This window comes from Panthera uncia, chromosome E1 (assembly GCF_023721935.1).
Source record: "Panthera uncia isolate 11264 chromosome E1, Puncia_PCG_1.0, whole genome shotgun sequence".
NCBI lineage: Eukaryota > Metazoa > Chordata > Mammalia > Carnivora > Felidae > Panthera > Panthera uncia.
The window spans coordinates 59,180,485-59,206,598 of record NC_064814.1 but is presented as its reverse complement, the minus strand read 5'-3'; the positions used below and the strand labels follow the sequence as shown (position 1 = coordinate 59,206,598).

The window sequence follows — 26,114 nt, the reverse complement described above, 5'->3', positions numbered from 1 at the left end:
AAACACAGTGTTAAATTCCATGCGGCTGGGTCAAGTGAGCACGTCGGCAAGTGTGTGAGGCATTTCACCTTTAGCAGCGAATCACGTGACACCGCGCCTAACTTCAGGGCACAGTCTGACACTAACCTGATGAAGATCGTAATTCTGTTTTATGCCGGGTTATTTCTGAAGATCCACACGCTTTCCTGCCTAACTTAGACGCTGCAGGGTCAAGCGCTCGTGAGGTGTCCTTGGTGCTCCTGGCTTCACTGGGTAACTTCCCCACGCAAACGGGGCATCTGGGCGAGGACAACAGTCAAGATGTGAATCCATGTTTGAGACCGGGGGTGTGCTGGCTAATTTATTTTTTTGACCAGTGTTTAGTCTTGTGAATTTTTTCTTAATGTTTATTTTTGAGAGGGGGCGGAGAGGGACAGAGGGAGAGAGGGAGACAGAGAACCCAAAGCAGCCTCCGTGCTGTCAGCGCAGAGCCGGATGTGGGGGTCGAAGTCACAGGCTGTGAGATCATGACCTGAGCCAAAGTTGGACGCTCAACCTACCGGGACACCTAGGCAGCCCTAGTCCTATGAATTCTGAAGTCACTCTGGATTTAATAAAAATGTAAGTATCTATACGAATTAAAACTATTCCTGGTACAGAGAAAGGGCTGTGGGAAAACTCAAGGAATCTGATTAAATCTGTGGTTAAGAGCATTATATCCCAATATTCATCTCTGCTTGGATACGTGTGCTGTACGAGGCCTCTGAAAGCTTGGTAGGGCCCGTGGAAACCCGCTGGGCCACCTCTGCATCTCATCCATAAATCTAAAATTATTTAGAATGAAAAGTTACAAAGCCCAAATCTGGTAAATAATAAATACTAAAAGACACTATACAGGCCTTATGCCTTCAGGAAATGGATAAGAAATTTGAAAGCCTAGGATCTTCAGAATTTTCTGCAACAAGTTGCCAGGAGAAACTCAAAAAATTAAGCACCCCGCTTATAAAAGTAGGAAAAGTTGAAATACTAATTTCAATTCAGCAATTAAAACTCTGAAAAATTCATAATACAAATGCCTTACTCTTGTATTATAAATTACTTTTAAAAAACTGACGTTCTGAAGCCCTAAACGCATATAGTCCACTTCAACAAATTAATTTAATGAACTGATTCAAACTATGTTCTGTTTTCTTTTTAAGTTTTATTTAAGTAATCTCTACACCCAGTGTGGGGCTTGAACTCACGACCCCGGGATCAAGAGTCGCACAGCACACTCTTCCAACTGAGCCAGGCAGGCACCCTCAGAATAAACTTTTAAACGTTTCTAGAAAAACGGGTGATAATTCATCATGCAATTCCATAAAAATTTGGCTATTTTTAACATCAAAAGCTAATTCTAGGTAATCAACAAGAAACAACAGAGAATATTAACAAAACGTGCTCTATTTGGGAACACCTGACATCGCACAACAAGAATAAATAAGAATTAAAAATGAAGGTAATAGTCACATACCTTTTAGTTCAGCAGGACAGCTCGGGACACAACGTCAAAGTGGAAGAACCTGGGCGCTGCACGTGCACACAGAGACCGCACGCTATAGACAGAGACCCCGTGACTAAGCCATCCTCTCCCTCCTGGGCTGGATTTCTTCGAGGGCCAGGTAGGGGCCTCAGGGCAGCCACAGGGACTCCTCCAGGCTCACTCACCAGCAAAGAATTCCCCAGGCTCCAGAAGTTTGCAGAGGGAGCCACGCAAACAGTGCTTGGATATACCTCCAGTGGCTTACAGAAGGCGGTATTCAAAGGCCCTCAACACTCCACTGGTGACGCAGACAGGCATCGTGAAGGTGCAGCCTCCTGTGCCCCATTTGGTGGCCCGCCCAGGGGAGCCCCTGGAGGCCCCTCTGGTTGAAGAGACCAGACTTGGACCCTCAGAGTTCATGTAACAAGACCGTGTTTAATGAACACCAAAGTTGCGCCACAGGAGGGCTGGGGCTGGGGGGGGGCAAGGGCTGCCGCGGTGTGTGTGTGTGTGGGGGGATGAACTGTGATACTGCCTCCCGGCACCTCTCCACTCACTGGAGACTCACGCGGTCCCCCTCAGAACCTCTGAACAGTCCCACGGGGACAGCGGTGCAGGATGACTGGCCCCTTTTTACGGTTGGGGAAAATGGGTTCCAGGCAGATCCACGGGCTTGCCCGAAGCCACACAGGGCTCCTGGTCCTTCCTCCTGCGCCACGGCGGCCCGGCTCAGAGGAGACTGAACTAGGAGGGCCAGTGCCCCACAGGAGGACCAAGCAAGATGGAGACAGCAGAGGCATCACACGTGGGGATGCCAAGAGGCTGGCTGCAGCCACGTGGGGGCCAGGACCCCAGCACCTGTGGCCCAGGCTGCCAAAGCCCCCAGCACGGCTGCTTGGGTGTCTGTCTGTCTGCTCCCCCCCTCCCGCCCCCTCCCCGGGTGCCCAGGCCCTCAGGACCAGCTGAGGGAGGGCATGGGGTGGGAAGTCACTCCCCACAGCACCCCCTGGCCAGTCTGCACGCGGTCCCTACAGTCTGCAGGGCATGTGCAGAGCCAGGTGGGGCAGGGAAGTGGGGGACAGGCCGCAGCACGAGGACACCACACTGTGTACCCAAACACAGGGCTGTGAGAGGCGCACAGAGGGGCATGTGGTGAAGGCGCTGTGTGGGAAGGATCTGGGGAGGGGGGGCCCGGCAACCTGGGGCCCGTGGGGATGGACAAAGACGAGCATGCCACGCTGAGGAGTCTGGACAGGATCCTGGGGCCACTGCAGGGACCGAGGGGAGCAGAGGAGGCCCCCCCTCCCCCGCAGAGAGGAGGAAGGCTGAAGAAACCCCCAGGGGTCTGGGTTTCTCTGGACAAGCCTGTGGAAATGCAGCTGGTGGGTTTGGGGTCAGTGGCAGAGGGCCCGTCCCTGGGCCGTCCAGGGCAGCCTCTCCAGTTGCGAACCCACAGAGGCCCCGCAGGAGCGTCAGGCTCTGAAACACGAGGACACATAACGTCCTCTCCAGCCCTGCATCATTCCGGCTCTCCCTCCCTCAGGAGGGGCCCAGATCCTGCCCTTCCCTCTTTCACCTTGCAGCTCCTGTCCAAGAGGCGGCCACAGGAGGCCAGCACCAGAAGAGGACACTGGGTGAGAAGCCCTGGACAGTGGGAGGGGATATGGACAGGGGGCAGCCGCCAGGGCGTCTGTCTCTCCTGGGGGGCCTTCAGCAGCCCACCAGGTGGCAGCCTCAGGGCTCCGTTCAGAGCCGTGCTAACAGGCCCCAGCAGGGGGCGCCATGGACCCACACTTGCCGGAAGGTTCCTTCGGCCTTTCGGAGTCCCCACCTCCGCACCGAGGGACTAAGACTCAGGGGCTGCAAGATGTAGCCCCCTCCAGGCGTTGGGCACAGGATGCTCCACAGAGAAGCAGGGCCTGAGTCCAAGCAAGTCTGCGTAGGTCTGAGTAGGGCAAGGCTCAGCCAGCTGAGGCCCGGGCACCCCTTCCCGGCCCAGCACCAGAGCCCCAGCTGCACTCACATGCTGCCCACCACACGGAGGGGGGTTCTTCCTTTACTGCCTGCCCCATGAAGAGGGGGCCACTGCCCCACCCCCACCCCACGGTGACAGCTCCGTCCCCACGTGCGCGGGCCTGTCACTGGGTGTCGGGGTCTTGGAAGCCCCAGGCCTCCACGGCAGCGATGAGGAAGTTCTCAGAGCAGAGGGGCTGGTTGTTGAAAGTATCGCAGTAGCCAGTGCGGCCCCGGTTCAGGTCCCCATCGATGTAGAGCGCTTGGCCGCCCCCTCCACCTGTGGGATGCTGGGGTCAGCGTCTGTCCCTCTGTCCAGCACTGCCCCCTAGAGGCTCTCCTCCTGCTCCTCAGCAGCCCCGCTTGGATGGGGACCCCGCCCCAGCCCTGCCAGAGACTTCTCTAAAACCACAGGGCTGGCCTTCAGTCCCCCTGGCTGGGGCCCCCACCGTGCACCCTCCGATCCCCGCTCCCACCCCCGCACCCGCTCCAGCCCCAACAGTCCCGGCTCTCTTCCTCTGCCTGTCCCTCACGTGAGGCACCTGCCACGGCAGGGGCTTCGGTACCCCCCCCGACTTCGCACCCATCTCCTGGGCTATGTGACCGAGGGCAGGGAGGAGCCCGGCCTGGAGTGCGGGGAGGCGCCCACCTACGATGAGGCAGTCGTTGCCCCCAGCCATGAACATGGACTCGGTCTTGGAGGGCAGGTTGAAGTGCCGCGCGGACAGGAAGGGCGAGAGGCGGTCGGCAGGGTCCGAGGATGTGGGGCGGCCGAGAGGGGATGGAGCGGCAGCGGCGTCCAAGGACACTGGCTTGGTCAGCTCCGGGTGTTTGATGACCACCCACTCGTAGCGCTGGACCTCAGGCTGCAGCTGAGGGCGGAAGGGCAGCGTGAGTCACAGGCACACGCCCCCCACCAGTCTTTATCGGGGCCCGGGCCGGGGAGCCGACTGCACCCAGCAGACGAGGCTCGCCTGTGCAGTCGATGGATCACAAACAAGAAGGACGTGGGGAGGCACTCTGTGGGGGGAGCACTAGGAGGAGTGGGAGGCAGGGTCTCGTGAGCAGGGCCCCCAGCCGGACTCACTCACCCTGAACACGAAGCACTCTCCCGTCCCAAAGAAGCCCACTTTGCCTCCAAACTTGTTCCTCTCACTCCAGTCTGTTGACAGGTAAGCCCCACACACCTGGGGAGAAAGGCCGGTGGTGTGAGGCTGTGCCCCACCTGCAGGAGCACCCTCGTTCAGAGCCTGCTGGCCCCCCCCCCCCGTGGTGGTCACTGACAGGGGGCGCTGTTGGCGTGCCCGAGGGCAAAGGGTGGAGGTGGACAGTGGGGTGGGGAGGTCGGAGTTTGCAGGGCATGGGGCGGGCGGTGAGGGTGGGTGGGTGGCTGCCTCCGCCATCATCAGCGTGTTTGGGATATTTCTGCTTCCCTCCTTGGCCCTCAAGCATGGGAAGGAGCCCACTTCCACACTCTGACTTTGGGCATCAACCCCAGGGATGCCCCTTACACAGAAGCTTCTGAGAGGTGACCCTGCTCGAGAATGTTCCCTAACCTCCAGCCAGCCAGCAAAGTGCCAACTCGGTCCTTGGAGGGGCTGCAGGCGGTGTGGCTGCAGGCTTTGCCCGAAGCGTCTGACAGTGAGTCACCTGCTAAAGTGCAGACGCCCAGGCTCCTCCTGGAATCCCAGACGTGGAACCCGGAACCGGGTGAGGAACCTACCACTCCCGTGGGTGCAGATGTGGGAGCCACAGAACCAGGAGCCTCTACCGCGTGCACACGCCCCTAGGATGGGGGCGCGTGAGTTCCGACTTCCCTGGGTGCCTCAGAGCGCTTAGCAGAGGACAGGGCCCTGAGACTCGCCTGTCATGGGTGGAGGCAGGGCCCTGCTCACGGGGTATTTGTGCAGGGCTCGCTCCTTGAAGCCAGGCTCTGTGCCACCAGGCTGCTCAGCAGGGGCCTGGAGCCCCCAGGGAAGCGGGAGGCCCTGGGTGGTTGGGGGTCAGATGAAGAGGCTGGATTCACCTCTCTGTGGAGGGTGGGCTCCACTCTGCGCCCCTAAGAGAAGGAAGCCTGGGTGGAAGCTTCAGGGGGGCACCCCCACCCCTGCCCCAAGGCTCATCAGTGGCAAGGGCCTCTCCTCACCTCCTTTTGCGTGGTCTTGATGAGCAGGAGGGTGGGCTCATGTCCTTCACACTGGAAATAAAACCTGGGGGCAAAGACCACACATGCCAGGCTTCCATCCCACCTCTGGCCACGGCAATCTGGCGCCCACAGCATCTGAGAAGCCCAGGCTGTCTGGGGGAGACGGGTCTGGGAACTGTGCTTCCTCATCTCCTGGGGACCAGGTGTGGTGGCCAAGGACCCGGCAGCACCCTGGCCCAGACATTTCTCAGCCAAGACGGAGCCCGGGCCTGGCAGTCTCAGGGCCGAGCAGTCAGCTGGCCAGGACCGTCAGCGCTGCTGCGATGTGGGGAAAAGCTGCATGACGGACGGCCCTCAGCGGGCACAGCCACGTGTCAGGAGCTTCAGGGCAGCAAAACCTGAGGAACCTGCTCTCGGAAAGCTCACAGGTGCCCGGGGGGGCCTGAGCCTGTGGGACACGGAGTGCACGAGGAGGCTGGACACAGCATCCTGGTGGCACCAAGTGCCCGGAGCCTTCGTGGCATCCCTGGTAGCCCAGCCTGGCTGTCCCACAGCAGGCCTCCCACGCAGCACAGAGGCAGGGACCAGGCGAACGTGTCTTTAGCTATGCTGTAACAGTCATGTGGGCTGGGACAGCTCTGCCTATATCACCTCTGCGGGGTCACCTGTGACCTGAGCCAGAAGCTCCTGAGGCGACCTGCCATCTAAGGCCGACTGGGGCCGAACCTGGCAGAGCTGCCTCGGGAGGCAGGGACACCCCGGACTCAGCTGTGGACCAGCCAGGTGGGGCTTGGGCAGCAGGGGCCCAGGGCCTACCGCCACAGGTCTTCCTGTGCTAGGATGAAGTTCCTGTGTGGGGGTTCCGCCTCCGGGTCGTCACACCTACACAGGAGCCTGGATCGGTGCTGTGTATTCAGGGCAGCGACCCCTGAAGTCTGGGTGGCCGGGGAGTAGGAGAAGCCCAGAAAAAGGGGCTCTCAATTCTAAGGCCCCTGAGGAAAAGGCAGGTAGATCCTGGAGCCCATCCTCAGACGCTACCCACACTTCCGGGGTGTCTCCACGGCTTGCTCTGTCCTCCCGTGTGTCAGGCCCTTGGAGCCCGTGCCTCGGGCCGCTGCCAGGCTCCCGGGTGTTACCTGGTCAGGCTGTACCCGTGCTGCAGCGAGGAGAAGAGCAGGAGGGGCTGGCAGAGGGCAAAGCGCTCAGGGACCCATGACCAGATGTCTCTCATCTCCTTCACACTGACGATCTCTGAGTGGAAGTTCTCCGCGTGCACCGCCAAGTGCACAAACTGCCTGGGGAGAGTGGGGAGGGCTCAGAGTGCAGCCCTGACCACGCCCTGGCCACGCCCTGGCCACGCCCCCCGCCCAGGAGAATTGCGGAGCCTCTCGGGTGAGCTGTGCCCGAAGGGGGCTTCTCTGCTATTCCCGAGGAAACGGGACTGGGGGAATGGCGCTGAGCCCTGGAGCCCCGCTCCCATCAGCTACAGAGGGGAGAGCACTCAGCCTGGATGGGGACAGAAGCACGTCTTCTCTAATGAATGGGGACACAGAGTGAGCCAGCTCTGACAAGACAATGCTTCAGAGCCAGCCAAGCACGGACAGGCAGCACGTCTGAGGCAGCTGAGCAGACAGACAGACAGACAGCTTGAAGAGCAGCCAGGGTTTAAGGCAGCATTGCCAAACCCAGCCCCAAGAGCCAGAGAAAGCAGCTGGGCCCTGGGATAGCCAGGACGGGAGATGGAGAAAAGCCAGGAGTGAAGATGTGGTTTCCAGACCTACCTTTTAGAAAGTGAAACACTGAAAAACAGGGGGAAGCAACGGACACAGAGAAGAGGAAGAAAAATAAAACAGACAAGGACAGGTTAGTGGCAAATACTGATGGCCAGGACGAACCTGCCTTTGGCCCAGGAGAAAGGCCTCCACACCAAGGGCTCGGTCGCTCCGAGATGGTGTTGGACACCGTGGGCCCCTCCCAGCCTGGCTCCCTTGGGGCGGTACCCAGGGCAGGGGGACATACCCAGCAGCCGCAAGAGCAGCCGGCAAGGGAGCACAGACCCCAGGTGGGGGACAGAGCAGGGGCTGCTTTAAAATGATCTGAGGCAGTCAGCTGGGCCCACCGCCAGACCTTCTGACTCCACGGTCAGCATCCAGCATCCATCTCCGCCACCGGCCTTGACCCTGAAGGCAGGACCCTCCCCGCACCTTCTGTACCCGCAGCTGCCTGAGCAGCCTGTGGCTGTAGCCAGAAGGCCCCCTCCTCACTCCCATGGCTTCCTATCCACGCAGGGCTGGCTGCCAGGAGGCAGACCAGGAGCCTGGCAGGACTAGCTCAGGCCCCAGCCCCCAGGACGCATCCCACCTACGCCCTACCCTAGTGGGCCCCTCACCTACCCAGGGGCGGGCCACACCCAAGGCCCCAAGGGGCCTGCCTACCTCTTCTGCTTGACGGTGATGCCTTTCTGCTTCAGAGCTTTCTCGTTGGCCATCTGCAGGAGCTGAATCTCCTTCCGGGAGAAGAGGCGGATGGCGAACGCTTTCTCCAGCAGCTTCTCAGGAGACACGGTCTTGGCGATATCCCTGACGAAGGTGCGAATGTCCTGCTTCACGCTGTCTGACTCGAGCGGCTGCCCAGCCCTCACCTTGTGGAAGAACTTGAGGATCGCCAGCGCCACGCGGTACAGCACCTTGTAGCCTTCCACCAGGAACACGTCGAAGACGCGGGCGAAGTGGCCGAGGGGCAGCTCCCCGAACAGCCAGCGCTGCCAGTCCGCGTAGACCTGCAGGACGTCCTCTGACACGGCCACCATCAGCTTGTGGGCCGCCTGGCAGTACTTGTTCACCAGGTCCCCAAACGTCATGCAGGAGGACTCGAAGGCCAGGAAGCTCTGATCCACCAGCTTCCGGCTGGGGTCGTTGCAGGCCAGGATGCGGCAGGCATTCTCGAAGCACTGGGCCTCGTCCGTGCTGTAGTGCAGCAGCAGGGCCACGACCGCGGGCAGGGCGGGGCAGAAGGACACGTCGGGGAACTGGTTGGCGATGCACAGCAGGATCTTGCGCACGGCATCCTCGCCCCGCGCGTTCAGGCAGTAGCTGGGCACCTGCGTGTTGTCCACAAACTCGGGCAAGGGCAGGCTGCTGCTGCTGTGCTTGCCCACGATCTTGCCCACGATGTCGCTGTATACGCTGGCGTCCGGTGTGACCGTGCGGCAGGGGATGTCCCGGATCAGGCGCTGGTACACCTTCCCCCGCAGGGCGTAGCTGCGGGCCCAGTAGCCCTGGCGAGCCAGCTGCTTCAGCTCCTGCGGCTCGGTGCAGCTCAGCTCCTTGGGGCCCAGGTCCTGCACGGCCGCGTCCATCCTGTCTCTGTCCACAAAGCAGTTGTAGCCCGGGGGATCCATGGTGCGGGGCGCCCAGCACGGGGATCCCAGGCTGCCGGGAGAGGCACGGAGCAGCTAAATCCCCCAGCCCCCTCTCCTAGGCTTTGCTGCTGACCTCTTTGCCATCCTGTACCCTGTCGGATTGAAAGTCAGGCTTAATGTACGCATAGGTTATATATTAACCATATACGACAGTTCACATTTATTTTTTTAAATTTTTTAAATGTTTTTATTTATTTTTGAGACAGAGAGAGACAAAGCATGAGCAGGGGAGGGGCAGACAGAGAGGGAGACACAGAATCCGAAGCAGGCTCCAGGCTCTGAGCTGTCAGCACAGAGCCTGACGCGGGGCTCGAACTCACAGACTGTGAGATCGTGACCTGAGCCGAAGTCGGACGCCCAACCGATTGAACCACCCAGGCGCCCCGAAAGTTCACATTTTAAAGAGCATGTTTTTATTTTCATTTCTCTATGAAGTATTAGAAGGGCTTCTACTTAAAATAAGTGGAGGGGCACCTGGGTGTCTCAGTCGGTTAAACGCCTGACTGTTGGTTTCAACTCAGGTCATGATCTCGCGGTTTGTGGGTTCGAGCCCTCCGTCAGGCTCTGTGCTGACAGCTCGGAGCCCGGAGCCGGCTTCGGATTCTGTCTCCTCCGCTCTCTGTTCCTTCCCCTGTTAGCTCTCCCTCCTGCCCTCTCTCTCTCTCTCAAAATACACAAACATTTAAAGAAAAACAAGATGAGTGGATATTTTGAGAAGTCACTATGAACTCTGGAGTAGAACTTCTTTTCATGCAGTTACTGGAGTAGATCACACAGATTCTGAGTAATGAGAGCCTAAGGCTCAGATCCCAGAAGGGCTAGGCCAGCCAGATCCTGCTGAAGACAACTCTCTGCCGGGTGTGGGCGGGCCCCCCAGCCCTCCTCCCCCGCCAACACCGGGGCGGGGGGGCTCGCTGGACAAGAGCACCCCAGCCAGTTAAGAGCTGCCCAGTGTCTACTCCCTAAGGCTCCGGGCCTCTGCAGCTGCGCCGAGCACGGCACCACACAACTGCTCTGCCCCACCGGCCCTGGGTCAGAAGCCACAGGCCAGCCCTGAACTTTCTAGAAACGCCAGCTGAGTTTCAGGTAGGCCTTCCAGAGGAGACTTGCTGTGGGGGAGTAAACGGGAGGGCTGAGAAAGAAACAGAAGGTGTCACTGCTTCAAAATTAAGACATTTCTGGGTCCACAGGAGCCAGAAGTATCACACTGCGGGGTCTGGGGCTGTCTCTCCATTACAGGAAACTAGTGAGATCCAGGCGGACGTTGCACACAGGGAAGGTGTGCTGACACACCCAAGAGCAGCGTGTGCCCACGCACCTCAGACTAGCCTTTCCGCCTGGGACAGTACAGGGTCCAGAGACGTCATAACGGTTTGCTTCAGCAAGTTTCAGTGGATGGCCAGATCATTCCAGTTTCTCCTGCATCTGTAACATTCATCTGAAAATACAAAAAGGAAATAATACCTTAAAAACGTGGAGTGGATGGGGCGCCTGGGTGGCTCAGCTGGTTAAACGGCCAACTTCGGCTCAGGTCATGATCTCGCGGTCCGTGAGTTCGAGCCCTGCGTCGGGCTCTGTGCTGACAGCTCAGAGCCTGGAGCCCGTTTCAGATTCTGTGTCTCCCTCTCTCTGACCCTCCCCTGTTCATGCTCTGTCTCTCTCTGTCTCAAAAATAAATAAACATTAAAAAAAATTAAAAAAAAAAAAAACGTGGAGTGGAAATTAAAGAATTATAGCCTAAAAGCTGTATATGTGAGAAGCCCCTCGGTGCAGTGTGGTTTTTCTCACTGTGGGAAAACATATGTAGAATTACCAGGGTAACCGTCTCTGAGTCTACGTAACCGTGGCAGGAAGTGCAGTCACACTGTGCCCTCACCACCACCCGTCCCCACAACTCTTTCTTCCCAGCTGAAACTCTGCCCCCAGGACGCATGGACTCCCCCTCCCCCAGCCCCTGGAGCCCACCCTTCTCCTTTCTGTCTCTACCAAGGCAACAACTCTAAGAATCTCACAGAAGTGAAATCACACACATTTGTCATTTTGTGACTAGCTTATTTCACTGAGCATACTGCCTTCAAGGTTCATCTAGGTTTTTTTTTTTCAATTTTTTAAAATGTTTATTATCTATTTTTGAGAGGGAGAGAAAACAAGTGGGGGAGGGGCAGAGAGAGAGAGGGAGACACAGAATCCGAAGCAGGCTCCAGGCTCTGAGCTGTCAGCACAGAGCCCCATGAGGGGCTCGAACCCACGAACCATGAGATCATGACCTGCGCTGAAGTCAGACACTCCGACTGAGCCACACAGGTACCCCGATTCATTTACGTTTATAGCATGCATGTATCAGGATTTTTTTTTTAAGATTATTTTTTAGAGCAGCTGCAGGTTCACAGAAAAGTTGAGAGGAAGGTACTGAGATTTCACACATACCCGCTCCCTCGTCAACACCCCCCAGGGGAGCGGGGCATCTGGTCCAGCTGAGAAACCTGCATTAAGACGTCACCATCACCTAAAATCGGCAGATTCGTGAGGGTCTGCTCCCGGTGTGCATTCTAGGAGTTTGGACAAACGTGTAACGACACATATCCTCATTACAAAATCATAGAGAGTAGTTTCACTGCCCCAAGATACCTCTGCACTCCACCTACGTGTCCTGCCCCCCCATTTACCAGAATTTCATTCCTTTTTTTGGCCAAATAATACTCCATTGTGTGACCAGAACACATTGTGCTTACCCACTCATCTCTGAGTGGACACGGGCTGCGGCCACCTCCTGGCTATTCATTGTAAGTAACACTGTGAACACCGAGTGCCCGGGTCTGGTGGAGTCCCGGCTTCTGGCTCTTTTGGATACGTATCAGTTGACACTGCTATTTATTTTTTTTAATGTTTACTTATTTTTGACAGAGAGACAGAGCGACCGTGAGTGGGGGAGGGGCAGAGAGGCAGACACAGAATCTGAAGCAGGCTCCAGGCTCTAAACTGTCAGCACAGAGTCCGATGTGGGGCTTGAACCCACAAACTGTGAGATCATGACCTGAGCTGAAGTCAGATGTTTAACCCACTGAGCCACCCACGTGCCCTGACAATGCTCTTTTTTTTTTTAACTTGTTTTATTTTTTATTTTTTAAAATTTACATCCAAATTAGCTAGCATATAGTACAACAATGATTTCAGGAGTAGATTCCTTAATGCCCTTTACCCATTTAGCCCATCCCCCCCCACAACCCCTCCAGTAATCCTCTGTTCTCCATATTTAAGAGTCTCTTCTGTTTTGTCCTCCTCCCTGTTTTAATATTATTTTTGTTTCCCTTCCCTTGTGTTCATCTGTTTCGTCTCTTAAAGTCCTCATAGGAATGAAGTCATAGGATATTTGTCTTTCTCTAATTTCGCTTAGCGTAATACCCTCCAGTTCCATCCACGTAGCTGCATATGGCCAGATTTCATTCTTTTTGATTGCCGACCAATACTCTGTTGTACATTATACCACATCTTCTTTATCCACTCATCCATCCATGGACATTCGGGCTCTTTCCATACTTTGGCTATTGTCGATAGCGCTGCTATAAACATTGGGGTGCATGTGTCCCTTCGAAACAGCACACCTGGATCCCTTGGATAAATGCCTAGTAGTGCCATTGCTGGGTGGTAGGGTAGTACTATTTTTAGTTTTTTGAGGAACCTCCATACTGTTTTCCACAGTGGCTGCACCAGCTTGCATTCCCAGCCCCATCACTGCTCTTATAGGAGCTTCCCCATAGGGAAGATTAACTAAGGTTTTGTGACAACACCCATTTACCAGGTCCCAGCGGAAGCGCCTAGTCCACAGCAGGAAACTAAGGTTTTGTGACAACACCCATTTAACACATCCCACAGCAGGACCTCATCCACAGCAGGACCCTGTGTGGGGCTGGGCTGGAGTCTCCCTGCTCAGAAGAAAGGAAGCTTTAATGGAAGCCTGGGTGGGTCCTAGGTGGGAAAGTAGCCAGGGGCACCCCCTCCTCCCCAGGCCCTGAAGGTTGGGCCTATGTGAACCCCCAGAGCCACACCCAGGCTGCACCCCACAGTCCCCATGTGCAAACTACCTATACTTTTCGTATGTATGTATGTACTCATTCATTCAAAGTAATCTCCACACCCAGTGTGGGGCGCGAACTCACAACCCTGAGATCAAGACTCTTGCGACGGAGCCAGCCAGGCGCCCCACCTGTAGGGTTTCCATCCCTCATTCTAGGCTCTGAGCCCATTACCCTCTAAAGGGGACCCCAGGCCCTCCCTGTCTGCGTGAAAAGCAGCAGCTTCCTCTGGGGGCAATAAACATGTTTATGAACAGAACAAGATCCAGGCAGGACGGCACCAATCCTCATTCAACTGGCCTCACATCCGGGTTGAATATTAAACTGGAAACTCCAAAAACCATTATCGCACCTACAAAGTTCCTTCAGAAGGACCTTCAGCGAGAAGCAGACAAAGCGTTACAGCAAGTAACCCAGGGACACCCTGGATTCAGGGCCTCCGAGGCAAGGACATGTTCAGGAGACCCCGAAAGTGCTCCCTGGACCCCCACAGGCCTCCTCCTAAGGTCCCCACCCAAAAAGAGACCTTGGCATTTCTGGGGCCGGGCAAACAAGGTTTGCGGTGACATCTTCAGGCATCTGTAAGACCAGCTCCAGGGTCGTTTCCTTAGTTGTTGTTTTTAAACAAAAAAGGCAACTAATACGAAATTACAGAACAAAAATGTCAAGCCCTGTTTCAGCTATCCCCCCAACTGTCCCTGCTCTTGTACCTGAAGAGAATCACTACTCACATTTTAGTGCATATCGCGCAAAGCCCTTTCCTTAGATTGACAGATACACTCATTCACAGCCAGGCTCCACTGTTTAAGCTTGCTGCTGGGAGGGAGAAGCCAGAGGGCAGGAGACAGACCAAAAATTTTAAATCATCGGTCGAACATCACGCTCTGGAGGTCAGCTTTGGAGCTGCTGCGCCCCCTCCGCAGGGACCCCTCCCCATGCACCTGCGGCTAACCCCCCTCCCCCTCCCCACAGGAACCAGGCCACACCTGCTCCCCACGCTTCCACATCCCTTCCACGTCCCCCATCTGTACCCGGCGGTCAGGGGCAGAGAAGGGAGGCAGGAGCTAACGCAGAGACCATCCGGTTTTCGGTCAGTCAGGCCTGCCTTCCAAGTCCAGCTTTGGTGCTTGTTTGCAGGAACCTCACACAAGCCATGCCTCGTCCCCAAACGGCGGGTGCCAGTGCGAGACACGGAGCCGACGGATATGACCCACCTCGTGCAGCCCCTGCCGCTCACCCTCGGGGCTCACTGGCTGGGGTGTGAGGGCACCGTGCAGACAGGCACACCCCCACTCACTTCCCCTCATCTGTCTGTGCTCTGGCAGCCCGGGGAGGGTGGGGGGGGGGGGATGGCCAGCAGGTGTCCTGGAAGCCCGCCTTCCTTGGGCCTCCAGATGGGGAGGGAGGTATGCTTTTTCACCACTAACACTGCACTCGCCTAAAGGCCACCCCCCACCACTCTCGGCAGGGGAATGAGGTGGGGGCGGGGCTGGCTCTCTGAGGGGACAAGCTCCATCAGCCCTGTGGGAGGAGGCTGACCCCAGCTTCCTGCAGCTCCCTGAACTTGGAATGGAGGCAAGTATTTTGTGTGTCCTGTCCTCGGTTCCGGGCCTAGTCTGCAATTCTGGGAAAATAGAAACAATTCCACTCATCATCCTTTTAGACTCACAAGAAATGCAGACAGTGATCATCTCAGACACTGGGGACACAGCACGTCTGGGGGGTGACAGCTACTTTATTAGGGTGCCCGGGGTGGACCTCTCCCAATTTGAGCTGAAGTGACGAGAAGGAAGCAGCCGGGAGGGCAGAGGAAAGGTCACCACGCACAATGTGGAGAGCAAAGGCCCTGAGGCGGGACCAGGCTGGTGTGCTCCAGGAAGAGAAGGGCGTCCAGTATGGCCAGAGCACAGCAAGCAAGGGGAAGAGCACAGAGACATCCAGGGGCCGGATCACGCATGGGGAGGAGTCTGGATTTTCTTGTAAGGGCAGCCAGAATCGGGGAAGGGAGGCGATCCAACCCATGTGCCAATTGTTGTGAGGATTAACTAAGTCGGCTCAGAGAAAGCACTCCGCCTAGCCTGGCACGCAGGGCAGCTCAGATGTCCCTAGGGCTTCTCATTACCGCCCCACAGGGTCTCCTGGCTTGGCGCGGGCTCAGAGCCATTTGGGGAGTGACGGGGACCTGGTGGGTCAACACGCGATCGGTCCGGCAGGGGGGCCCGAGTATGGCTCCTCCTTGTGGGGTATGTTCTCCCACAGCCCCACACAAGTCCTCTGCTCTCTCTTCAGGGACAGTCCCTCCAAATGGCCTGCTTCCCCCACCCCTAGAAGCCCCTTCTTCCGGTGCTCTCACTTCCCTTTCCCTCACACACACCGGGGCTGTTTTCAGAGTTCAGGGTAGCTGTAAATAGGAAGCAAGAATTTCTTAAACGGAAATAAAACACAACTTTCAGTGGAAACGCGTGACCTCTCTTTCCCCCAAATATTATATTGCTATGTTGGTGACACTTTGGTCCAGCTCCCTTTCCTGTCGTGGTGACCACCATACCCTCGGGCCACGTACACCATCCTGAGTATGCCAAGTCAAGTTCACATCAGGCTCCAGTGGATCGGCCGCACCGGGGCGGGGGGGGGGGGGGGCGGCCCTTCCCACAGGCCCCCGGGGCCAGGGTGGCTATTTTCCTGGGGAAGGAGCTCCTGTGAAGCAACACCCTCACTGGGTACACCTCATGGAGTCAAATCAACTCCGCCCTCCAGGGCACAGGAAGAGAAGGTGCCGGCCTGGGGTGGAGGAGCCCAGGCGCCCCAAACCTGTGGGCTCTGGCCTGTCGGGTACACGGTGGCCCGGTGGACAGGAGCTGGATGAGAGGGGAGAGCAGACACGGCGGGAGGGACGGCGGGGTAGGAGATGCCCAGCAGCAAGCCCCTGGCACCACCTGTTCAGGTAGGACCCATCCCACCCGGGTCCTCAGGGGCCACAGCGGCTGGCTGCCAATGGCTTCTGCTTTGCATTCCTATCTCCCTTAACCCTGACAAGTCAGCAGTGTGGGGACTGGCTCCACGTTATGGATGAGGACACCAGGCACAGAGAGGGGCCCCTGAGTCCTCCACACAAGGTGGTCCATCCCAGGTCTGTCAGCCTCCGGGGAGCTCCCAGTGACCCTGCTGTGCCCACCACCCATCTCCCACTTCAGGAGTGGACAGTCACCTGGAGGGTCAGCCCCACCCAGGCTCCCTCCTCAGCACATGCAGGGCCAGCTTCTCAGGGTCTCACTGCTGTCCCCAAACACCACCCAGGATCTGGTGAGTCATGAGACCTCTGCATTTCCCACCTCTCGGGTGGGGAACGTGATTTTCCACAACACTCGGATATGACAAACACAGATGTGCACACGAAGCCCAGGTGATTCCATCGTAACCACTCACTGACACTGGGTGCTGTGCCTTCCTCCCAGGCCGTGCCTCCCAGGGGTCCGGCACACCATGGCTCCCCTCATCCCAAATTTTTATTCATTTGACAAACTTGTGTTGACATGACTCTTCTGTGCCATGAGAGGCCACGCGGGGCAATGGGAGATGACCGAGGCAAGGTGTAGACTTCACACGAGCACAGCAGCAGGGGCGATGGTACCCCGAGTGTACAAAGATGGGGAGTCAGCCAGGTGCAGGAATGGGGACGGGCACATGGGGCAGACTGAGGCAGGTGGTGGTGAGTGGCCAGGGCTGGGATAAGAGGGGGCTGGCCGATGGCCCTGCGTGCCACCCGCACTAGGAGACTGGACATCACCCCATGCAAGGGGGACCTCTAGGAGAGTCTCAGCAGCAGGTGGCATGATCAGAGCCACTTTTCTTTTTTTAAACATTTATTCATTTTTGAGAGTGAGAGAGACAGAGCACGAGCAGAGAGGGGCAGAGAGAGGGAGACACAGAATCCGAAGCAGCTCCAGGCTCCGAGCTGTCAGCACAGAACCCGACGTGGGGCTCTAACTCACGGACCGTGAGATGGTGACCGGAGCTAAAGTTGGACCTTAACTGACTGAGCCACCCAGGCGCCCCAGAGCCACTTTTTTTTTTTTTTTAAGTTTATTCATTCTGAGAGAGCGAGCGAGCATGCGCACACTCAAGGGCAGGGGAGGGGCAGAGAGTGAGAGAGAGAATCCCGAGCAGGCTCCACCCTGTCAGCACAGGGCCCGACACAGGGCTCGATTCCATGAACGTGAGATCATGACCTGAGCTGAAACCAATAGTCAGACATTTAACCAACTAAGCCACCTAGGTGCCCGATCGGATCCACAGGCTGGAAAAAAAAAACCCTGGTGGCTGAGAAAGGAGGGCAGAGTCCAGAGAAGAGGCATGAGAAGGAGTGGGATAAGGCCAGCCCCTGAGTGGACCCAACACACTTCCACCAGAAGAGGTGACCCAAGGCAGACACCCAAGCCAAGGACAGAGAACCTGGCCCAAGGCAGGGGTGAGTTGGCAGAGCAGAGGGAAGTAGGCACTCACCAGGATCCTGCCCCCCCCCCCCCCCCCCCGCAGAACAGCTCAGGCTGCCAGGGCTGGGCCTTAGTCACCGTGCACAGGACAGGGCGGCTGGTGTCACAGCTGTGTCTCAGCTCTTCCTCCACAGCCTGAGCAATCCCACATCTGTTCAGGGAGCGGGACCAGGAAACAAAGGACGGAGAAGGAGGAGGCTGTAGCCCCAGCTGCGTGTGCATGCGCGTGCACGGATGCCCTGAGTCCCAGGAGAGAAGGGACGGCAGGACAGGGAGGGAGAGGCAGTGACGTGCTTGGTTCTGGGCCTGCGGAGCTCCATGCGACAGGGGACTGCTCCCCTTCCCAGGCAGTGCCCCCGAGTGGAGTTCAGAGCTTTCCTCATCTCTAGGTGGCCCCTCAGCCTTAGAGATCATCATTCCCTCTCAAGGTGGCACCTGCAGAAAGGCCAGGGTGCAGCAGAACCAGGAGCCCCTCGACACGTTCTTGGCACCAGAGCCGGGCACGCAGAGGTGACACCGTCCCTCTCCATCCCCCCCAGGGTGTCTGGACCAGAAAGACAGAACCATCACGGGACGTGTTTACTGCCTGAGGCTGAGATGCCCCGAGTGCAGAGGCCACCGGGCCAGGCAGGGAAGACAAGCTGCGTGGGAGGCGAAGCGGAGCCTCCGGGGAAGGAAGAGGGAAGGAGGTGGGGGGTCACGACATGTCCCCGAGGCTGTCTGGCTCACACAACCCGAAGGGGCAGGGATAGGCCTGGGCACTGGAGCAGGCTTGGAGTGGGGCATATTCCAAGGTGGGTGATGACCACCGTCTCCCACTACTCTGGAACATTCTTCTCAAGTGTGAGTCAAATCTGACTTCTTCACAAGGTCCAGTCCTCCCACCCATCTGTCGGGAGGGCAGGAAATGCCCTGCTCCCCACCAGGAATCTGCCAGAGGCCACGGGGACAAAACTGCAGGACACTGTCTGGAACCTGGGTGGGGCACACTCATCTTCCCATCTTCGCCCTCAGCTGTAGGAGGACTCCCGATCGTGCAGATGGCTGGTGGTGACGGCGTGGCCCACTGGGGAAATGATGGCCACCGACCCCCCACATTCCCTTACTGTGCTGCCCCGCATTCACCCACCCGACTCCAGTCTCTTCTTGCTCTGGAACTTGTCTGTGACACACAACACCCAACTCGTCACCCTCTCCCCGAATGTCCTTCTGGCCAGAGGGGACTCCCCCCTGACCTTAACCCCTCTGTCTGGGCTCTCCCCGGACCCTGCCCCCCCCCGTCTGGGCTCTCCCCGGCCCCCACCCCCCTCTATCAGGGCTCTCCCTGGACTCTGTCCCCTCTATCTAGGCTCTCTGGACCCTGCCCCCCTTCTATCTGGGCTCTCCCAGGACGTAGTCCTCCTCTATCTGGGCTCTCCCAGGACCCTGCCCACCCGCACTCATCCCAGCTCAAAGCCTTAGCTGCAGGGCATCAGAGGGCAGAGTAGGCACTCTTGGCTTGATGATCCCCAACTTTAGAAGCCTTTACATCTCTAACGCTTCATCCACATCTTGGTCGGCCCTGAAACGGCTCCACCCAGAGATGGTGTGTCACCAGCACCCAACTCTCGGAACCCCACCCAAGCGCTCTTTACTGTCCCCCCCGGCCCCACACGTCGTGACTCCATCTCCCCTCACCCAGCAGCCCCTCTTCGATCTACTTCCTCGCCCACTCGGCCTAGACCTGCCCGCCGAGCCCCTGGTGCGCTCTCTCAGGCTCCAGGCACACCTACAGGAGGAGTCGGCCCTGCACACCATCCCTAGAGGGAAAAGATGATGCTGCCCTGGTCACGGCCCTCAGAGCCGCCGGCCGGCACCCTCTTACCCTCCACACTAGCCGACAGCTGCACGCTGCCTGTGGCCCTCGCCCTCCCGCTGCCCCTCCTCTCCACCTGGCTCTGCATCCCGCACCTTGGCCCTGGATCTCACCTCCTGGGCACCCCAAGCCACCTGCCTCCTTAGCGCCCCCTCTCTGCTTTGAGAGCCCCTATGCAGCTCCAGCTCCGTCTCCTCTTCTTTCCCTCCCAGTCAGGCTTCTGGAGAGAGCAGGGTGCACCCATTTCCCACCCCTCCCTTCTCGCAAGGACACCCTTGGGCTCTTATCTCCCTGAAGCAGGCGCGGGGGACCCCACTGTTCTGATCTCTCCTCTCCCTCCTGCGTCCGTCCGCTCCCCTCTCAGCTCCCGCTATCGTTCCTCCCCTTGTCTCTTAAATGTGACTTTCACAGGGGTCCACACTCCTCTCAGCCTGAAATCGTCTCGTGAGCTCAAGTCCTGTGACTCCAACTGCCTTCCTAAGCGTCTCTACCGCTGTTGAGCAACTCGCAACTCACCTCTGGACGGCAGCGGAAAGCCTCCCCGGCCGCACCCTCCCGCGGGCCCCAGCCCGGCGCACGCGCCCCATTGAGAAGGGGACCAGGCAGGACACACCGACCCGCTTCCCGCCTCTGCCCGAATGCCCCCTCCTTCACGGGCTTTCTCTGACCTCCCCGGCAGGGCCGAGGGCGCCCTCACCGAACTCAACCCCCTCCTGGCATTGGCACGCTGCTGTGATGACCTACCTGCTTATGAGTCCAGCTCTTCTAATACACGGTGATTTTTGAACCTGGGTACCTCACACCACACCCAGCGTCCCCAGGAAGGAGGAAACAAGAGAAAGCAACATGGAGACTCAGAAAAATCCCAAACTGCTTTAGCCCAAGAAGAAAATTTAATTCTAAATAACAAGAGGGAGCATTTGCCAACTTGTACGCGTGTGACCTTCCCAGCAGGCATGTTCGCACAACAGGAGAGCGGGCTGTGCTCTGTCGCAGCCCGGAGACACAACACAGGGATTTTTCAAATATTAATGGCAACTGGCATATTGCACAATGACCGCCGGGCGGCCAGTGACTGGGGAACTTGATAGTGGGCGCTTTGCTGCTGGCACACAACAAAGGGCACGTGCCAGGTACAAGGGGTGTGACCATTCACGAGGCGTCGATCTTAGCACAGCTGGCTGGCCTGTCTGCCTGTCTCCAGGCAGAAGTTCAAATGCAGGTCTTACAAATGGCATCTGAGCCTGCGGCATGGGACAAGGAACAGGTCCCTGTTGGCCACTCAAAACAGTTCCCTGTGTCCCTGGGGGGCAAAACACCTTTCCCCCAGCCTGGTCTGGTCTGCCCACAGGCAGGGGCTGAGGTTCGAATGGGGCTCTGTTAATTCAGGATCTTTACCTTCTGAGCAAAACAGGGTTCTCCCAACAGGTCTGGGAAAACACCCCCAGGGCACATGGTAAATACGCTAGCAGCACAGAGTGAGAAGCAGAAGAGAGCCCCGCCCCCGTCAGCAGCATCAGAACGCTGACTGGTCTGAATTCCAAACACGGTGCCTGGGACAGGTGTGCCTTAGACGGCTGGCCCACAGAGCTGGTACTCAGCAAGTATTTTTAGACCTGACAACAAAGCTGGGGCAAGAGGGAGTCCTGCAGCTACAATGATTTAAATAGGTATTCAAAACACTTCCTGGGCGCCAGACTACCCAATGCTAGAATACAAAGATGCAAATTTTCAGGGAGCTTCTGCCTGTGGGACCACGAGAACAGACTGACCACACCAACCCAAGCACAGGCATGAGGAGAGGAAAGCACAGAGAGTCTGGGACCTCAGCTGGGTCCTGAAGGATGAGGCAGCCCTGGCCCAGGAAGCAGCAGCAACAGCACAGGCACAGGACAGGGCCTTGGAACACAGCCGCTGCGGAGCCAGTGAACCCCTCAGCTGTTGAAGAGGGCCGGGCAGGGATCGTCACTCACAGCGTGGATGACAAGACAGTTCTACAGACCAGCCATACAGGCTCCAAGAAGCCAAAGGGCCCAAGAACGAGGCCTGGGGTTCACTGGGAGGCACCTGCTCCCCTGTGCTGGACAGCGAGGGGTGGGCCAGCCCGGAAAGGCGGGACGAATTAAGTCATAAACCTGGATCCTTCTAAGGCCGGCAGCTCTACCAAGATACGAAGGCTAGAAGGATCCTTGTTGGAAAAGCAATCACTGAAAATGACTAGAGAATGCCGGCAAAATGAGACAAGCAAAGGCTAAAGGGGCAGAGAGGTGAGGTGAGCTTTTGGCGGGAGCAGCCAAGGAGCTCCATCTAGAACACTAACAGTAAGGCACTGATTGGTGACAGAATCACCCACAGGTAAACGACAACCCTCACTGCGAGGGGTACCCAATTAAAAGCATGTAACGATTAGGCAGACACAGTTTCAGATGATGGGAAACAAGCCAAGCCGTGCATAGTGTGTTCCCGATCATCTGTAAAAGGAGAGGGCACGTTTGGGTGGGATGGAGGGAGAGCCCATGAGTGCTCGCACGTGACCTCTGCCAGCAGATCCTTGTGCAATACCCAGGGGAGACTGATAAGGTCCCACAGCCAGGCAGTGGGGGACAGAGCTGACAGGACACAACGAGATCTTGTCTCCGGTGCCCTAAGTGAAGAGCATGTTCCGTCAGAGGCAAAGATAATGGCTAACAGCCCCCTGTGCATTTATCCAAAGGCCAGGCCAGCCCAGCCCTGGGGGGGGGCCTACGCCTCCAGCCCTGTGGGGCCACATGACTCCTGAGGGCAAGTAGGGGCTCCTTTTGCAACACTGGCCTTTCCCCACCCTCTCCCCCTCAGCCCCCAGGTGTGGGAGGCAGCACCATACACATGCTCTCTGCATCCTCAACAGAGTCTTTCCCAAGTCCTGTTTGCTGCCAATGCTGATGTAACACACAGAAACCGGGGTCCCAGAAGGACAGCAGGGGGACCCTGAGACTTCTGTAACTTTGAATGCATCTCTGGATCTGAAAAACACTTTCTTCAGCATTCTTCATGGTTAGAAAAAGTGTTTTTCAGAGATCTAACTGTAAAGAATGCTCCAAGAGGACCAACCCTTGGTCTAGAGAGAAACGAGTCTTTTGAGATGAGTGACAATCTGGAAGTTTCCCAAAAGGCAACTAAACACCAGGAAGGCCCTTGGAATCAATCATCTGACTTTGCACCTCTAGACTCTCACATTTTGCTGAGATCATTCGTTCGTTATAACTAACAAACTGGGGCTCTGTGACAAATAAAAAGCGCACTATCCTGCCCCCAGGCCCCAAAAGGCAAGCGGTTATTGATTAGACTTCCATTGTCACCTCCCCGCTGCTGTATGAGAAAACACCAGCTGTCTCCAGACTTCGTTCTTCTCTTGCTTACTCCACACACTCTCCTGGTGAGGCCCACCCCAGTCCACGTGGCTTCAGCACCATCGGAAGGAGTCCCCAAAACGCGGTCGAGCCCAGGACGTTCTCCCTGGCTCTAGATCCACATATACCCACCTGCCACCGGGAAGCCTTACTTACTGGGAAGTTCAGCATCTGCAAACTCAATGTCATTGCCTGCCCCCAAGCCAGCCTCCTTCCGGCACCCTCTGCCTGTGTCATGGCAATGGCAAATGCTGTCACCCAATCTTGGGAGTATTCCCTACACCTCCTTTCTCCCTGACCCTCCCCAGCCCTGAAGCCACTTGTCCCAGGGGCCCGCTCTCCTTTCTGTCCCCCACCACTCTTCCTCTGTGCTGGGCCTACGTTTCAACAGGTGGGCAGCTTCCAACTCCGTGCCACCCGTCGCCAACCCACCATGGACATCGACACCCGGTCACCCCTGGAGGACACAACCTGATCAGTCACACACAACCCCAAGATATCCTGGTGGCTTCCCACTGCTCTCAGGGTAAAATTCACACTTGGGCCTGGAACTCAAGGCCTCTTCCGACCTGCCACCAGCCTCGCTTTCTCTGGCCTCACCTTCCTCTCTTCGCTCCACCTACTGGAGTCCCCACCACCCTTCTTGCAACAGCAGGTTGCGAAGTAGCTGTGCCCTTGTGACTTCAGGCAGGCATACGCTGCCCCCTCGCCCGGAAGGCCCTTTCCCTCATGTGGCCTTGCCACATCCATCATCTCCATCATCTCCTCGTTCTCCAAAACGTAGCTCACGTCCTTCTCCAGAGTCCCTACCAAAGGCCAGCAGGAGGCTACCCCTCTCTTTCCATCGCAAACCCCAGTCCACCTCTGGCGGCACGCTGGCCACCCAAACGCGTAGCCACAGAATATGGGCACACGGCCTCCTCAGGTGAAGTACGACTTCGGTAAACCTGTGCTGAAAGCTTAATGAAAGTTACCAAATGAAGAAATTCAAGTGGATTCTTCATAAAATGCCCTGGTGTTTTTTTTTGTGGTTTTTTTTTTTTTTTGGTCTGTTTGTTTCCTTTGATATTATCTCCATTTGCAAAGTGACACTTGAAACAGCCACTGAAGCTGCTGCTTTGAATCGGAAAGGGCTTCTTTCTTCCACAAGCGGAGTTGTCATAACAGGAAAGGTATGCCTCAGCAGGTAAAACATTGAACAGGGTGAATGTTAAGTGCTTTTTTATAACCTGCTTCATTGTTCTTATGTACTTTAAAGCAGAAACCATCTCAAAGCAAACACTTAAATCCGTCTTCTGAGGCTGGCTCAGACGGTAACGAGAATGAGGAGCAACACAGTGTGCCCAAGGTCACTCGACCTGCCGGACAGTCCTGGCAGCAGTGGTCAGTGTAAGCCCACGAGGCCCACCTGCACGGGAACTTGCGGATTCAGGGGGGTGAAGTTTACGACTGTTATGAGAAGCCTGCCTAGATGGCGTCTGCGTTTCCCCGAAGGTCACCCTTAACCCACACGAAAACTAGTTTTAGCACCTCGGTACACTTCACAGCCTTTCAGAGAGACCCCCCCCCCCGCCCCCCGGCCCATTCCATGCCAGACAATAGGGGACCAAAGATGAATGTGACATGGCCCTCGCCCTGTCCACGGGGAGAGACAGGCTTTAAACAGAGCACTTGCCATCCGATAAGCACTTCGGGTAAAGGCTTTATCTGAGGGCTGAGAAGATTAGTTGAAGGCCGACCTCCAGCATGAAAGGAAGTGCACATGGGGGTCACACCACTGGCCAGAGAGAACTGTTAAACCTTTGTGAGATTTCTTCATCTCTTCTTATCTGGGGTGGTTTCTCCCAGACTGGATCCCCTAAAATGAACAGACCTTGCAAGGTGGTCTCCAAGACAGTGAAGCAAATGTTTACAAGCAGCTGCTACGTGCCAGGGACAGAGAGGGAAGATGGAAACCTCGCTCTCCAGTGGAGGAAACAAGCTACATCTGCCAAATAAAGGGCTGTTTTATTTTTTCTGCATTTGCCTGGAAGTCCCTGCCGACTCCAGAGCAAACATACATCAAAATAACAAAAACCACCTTGGACTGCCTCTATTGGCCCTAGAAAGGCAGACAGACTCCTGGCTAGGAATCGGAAGCTGGGGAAACACGGAAATGGCAGCATCACAGCCACGAGGCCCACGCCACCTGAGCACGCGGCTAACCTAACAGTCTACCTGTGCCTCCCCCCAGCTCAGGTGGCTCTCAGACAACCTTTGGCCTTTAATGTCAGGCCAACGAGTGGCAATCCAGGAGACCCAAAGCGACCCTTTCTGCACTGAGTGAGGTCATCAATGAAAACCTCTTGCCAAGCCACCAGCACCCCTGCCCAAAAAAACCATGACCAGTTGCAGCCTATCCCCGCCCTCCAGCTGTGCTTACTCAAGGCTCAGGAAAGCACAGCGCCCGGGGCCCTGTGGAAATGCTTCCTTCGGCCGGCAAGGCCTGCAGGACAGCTGCCGCCTGGCACAGCAGCCCGGCCAGCCGAGGGCTCCGAGGCTGGGTAGACACACCAGTGGCAGGTGGGCGGACGTGTCATCCTGGGGCAAACCGAGGGCCCAGAGGAAAGCACTTGCAGGTCTTCAAGGGCAGAACGTTATCAGAGAATCTGCTGCAATTTCGAGTCCAGAAGAGGACTTCCTACCCCCGCAGAGCCGGAAAGTGCCCGGAGAAAAGCCTGACACAGAACAGCTCTTTCCGACGCTTTGCCCCGGGCCGGCCACCCACCACGCGGCTGATTGGGGGGGGGGGGGGGGGGCCGCCGCCCCCGCCCCCCGAGGGGGGGGGCCTGCGGGGCCGAGGTCGGCCCCGGTCCCGCATCGCGTCCTGCCCGGCGCTCGGTCCGCGGGGTCCGGCAGGGGATGGCGGGCACCGCCAGGCGGACGGCCGCGGGCCCGAGAAGCGCGGGTTCCGGACCCCCGACCTGAGCCGCGGCCGGCCCCCGCGCCCCGCCTGGGACGGAGGCCCAGAAGCCCGGCACCACCTCCCCTCCCTCAGCACTCCCCTTCCACCGTGACAGGCGGAGAACCGGCCCCGTGCCGGGCCGTCACGCCCCCCCGCCCGCCGCGCCGGCCGCGCACCCACCTCCGCCCGCCGCGCCGCTTCTCCTCAGCTTTCTGTGCGACTGAGCGCGGGCCGTTCTGCGCACGCGCGCATGCGGCCCCGCCCCCGCCGAGCACGCGC

General features: G+C 57.5%; 1 protein-coding gene across 2 annotated transcripts; it reads right to left on the bottom strand.

The window, feature by feature from the left end:
* TBC1D24 (TBC1 domain family member 24) lies at positions 1-26,066 on the bottom strand. 2 transcript variants are annotated; one of them, XM_049637325.1, is made up of 8 exons: positions 26,016-26,066; positions 10,400-10,519; positions 8,096-9,173; positions 6,797-6,955; positions 5,661-5,724; positions 4,606-4,701; positions 4,164-4,386; positions 1-3,794 (listed from the first exon to the last, which is right to left on the bottom strand). In XM_049637325.1, exons 3-8 carry the CDS (start codon positions 9,058-9,060, stop codon positions 3,640-3,642), a joined length of 1,662 nt encoding a protein of 553 aa, XP_049493282.1. In that variant the 5' UTR covers positions 9,061-9,173; positions 10,400-10,519; positions 26,016-26,066; the 3' UTR covers positions 1-3,639. The 2 variants fall into 2 exon arrangements, with proteins under 2 accessions (XP_049493282.1, XP_049493281.1); XM_049637324.1 differs by lacking the exon at positions 26,016-26,066 and adding an exon at positions 11,509-14,084.
* Positions 26,067-26,114: the final 48 nt, after the last annotated feature.

What these genes read in the sequence shown, in the direction of transcription:
- TBC1D24 (XM_049637325.1), bottom strand. Translation starts at nt 9,060, where the DNA reads ATGGATCCCCCGGGCTACAACTGCTTTGTGGACAGAGACAGGATGGAC. An exon ending in ATCACCGTCAAGCAGAAGAG is followed by an intron (nt 6,956 to 8,095) that starts GTAGGCAGGCCC and finishes CACTCTCCCCAG; the next exon opens with GCAGTTTGTGCACTTGGCGG. An exon ending in TCAAGACCACGCAAAAGGAG is followed by an intron (nt 4,702 to 5,660) that starts GTGAGGAGAGGC and finishes CTTTCTCCCCAG; the next exon opens with GTGTGTGGGGCTTACCTGTC.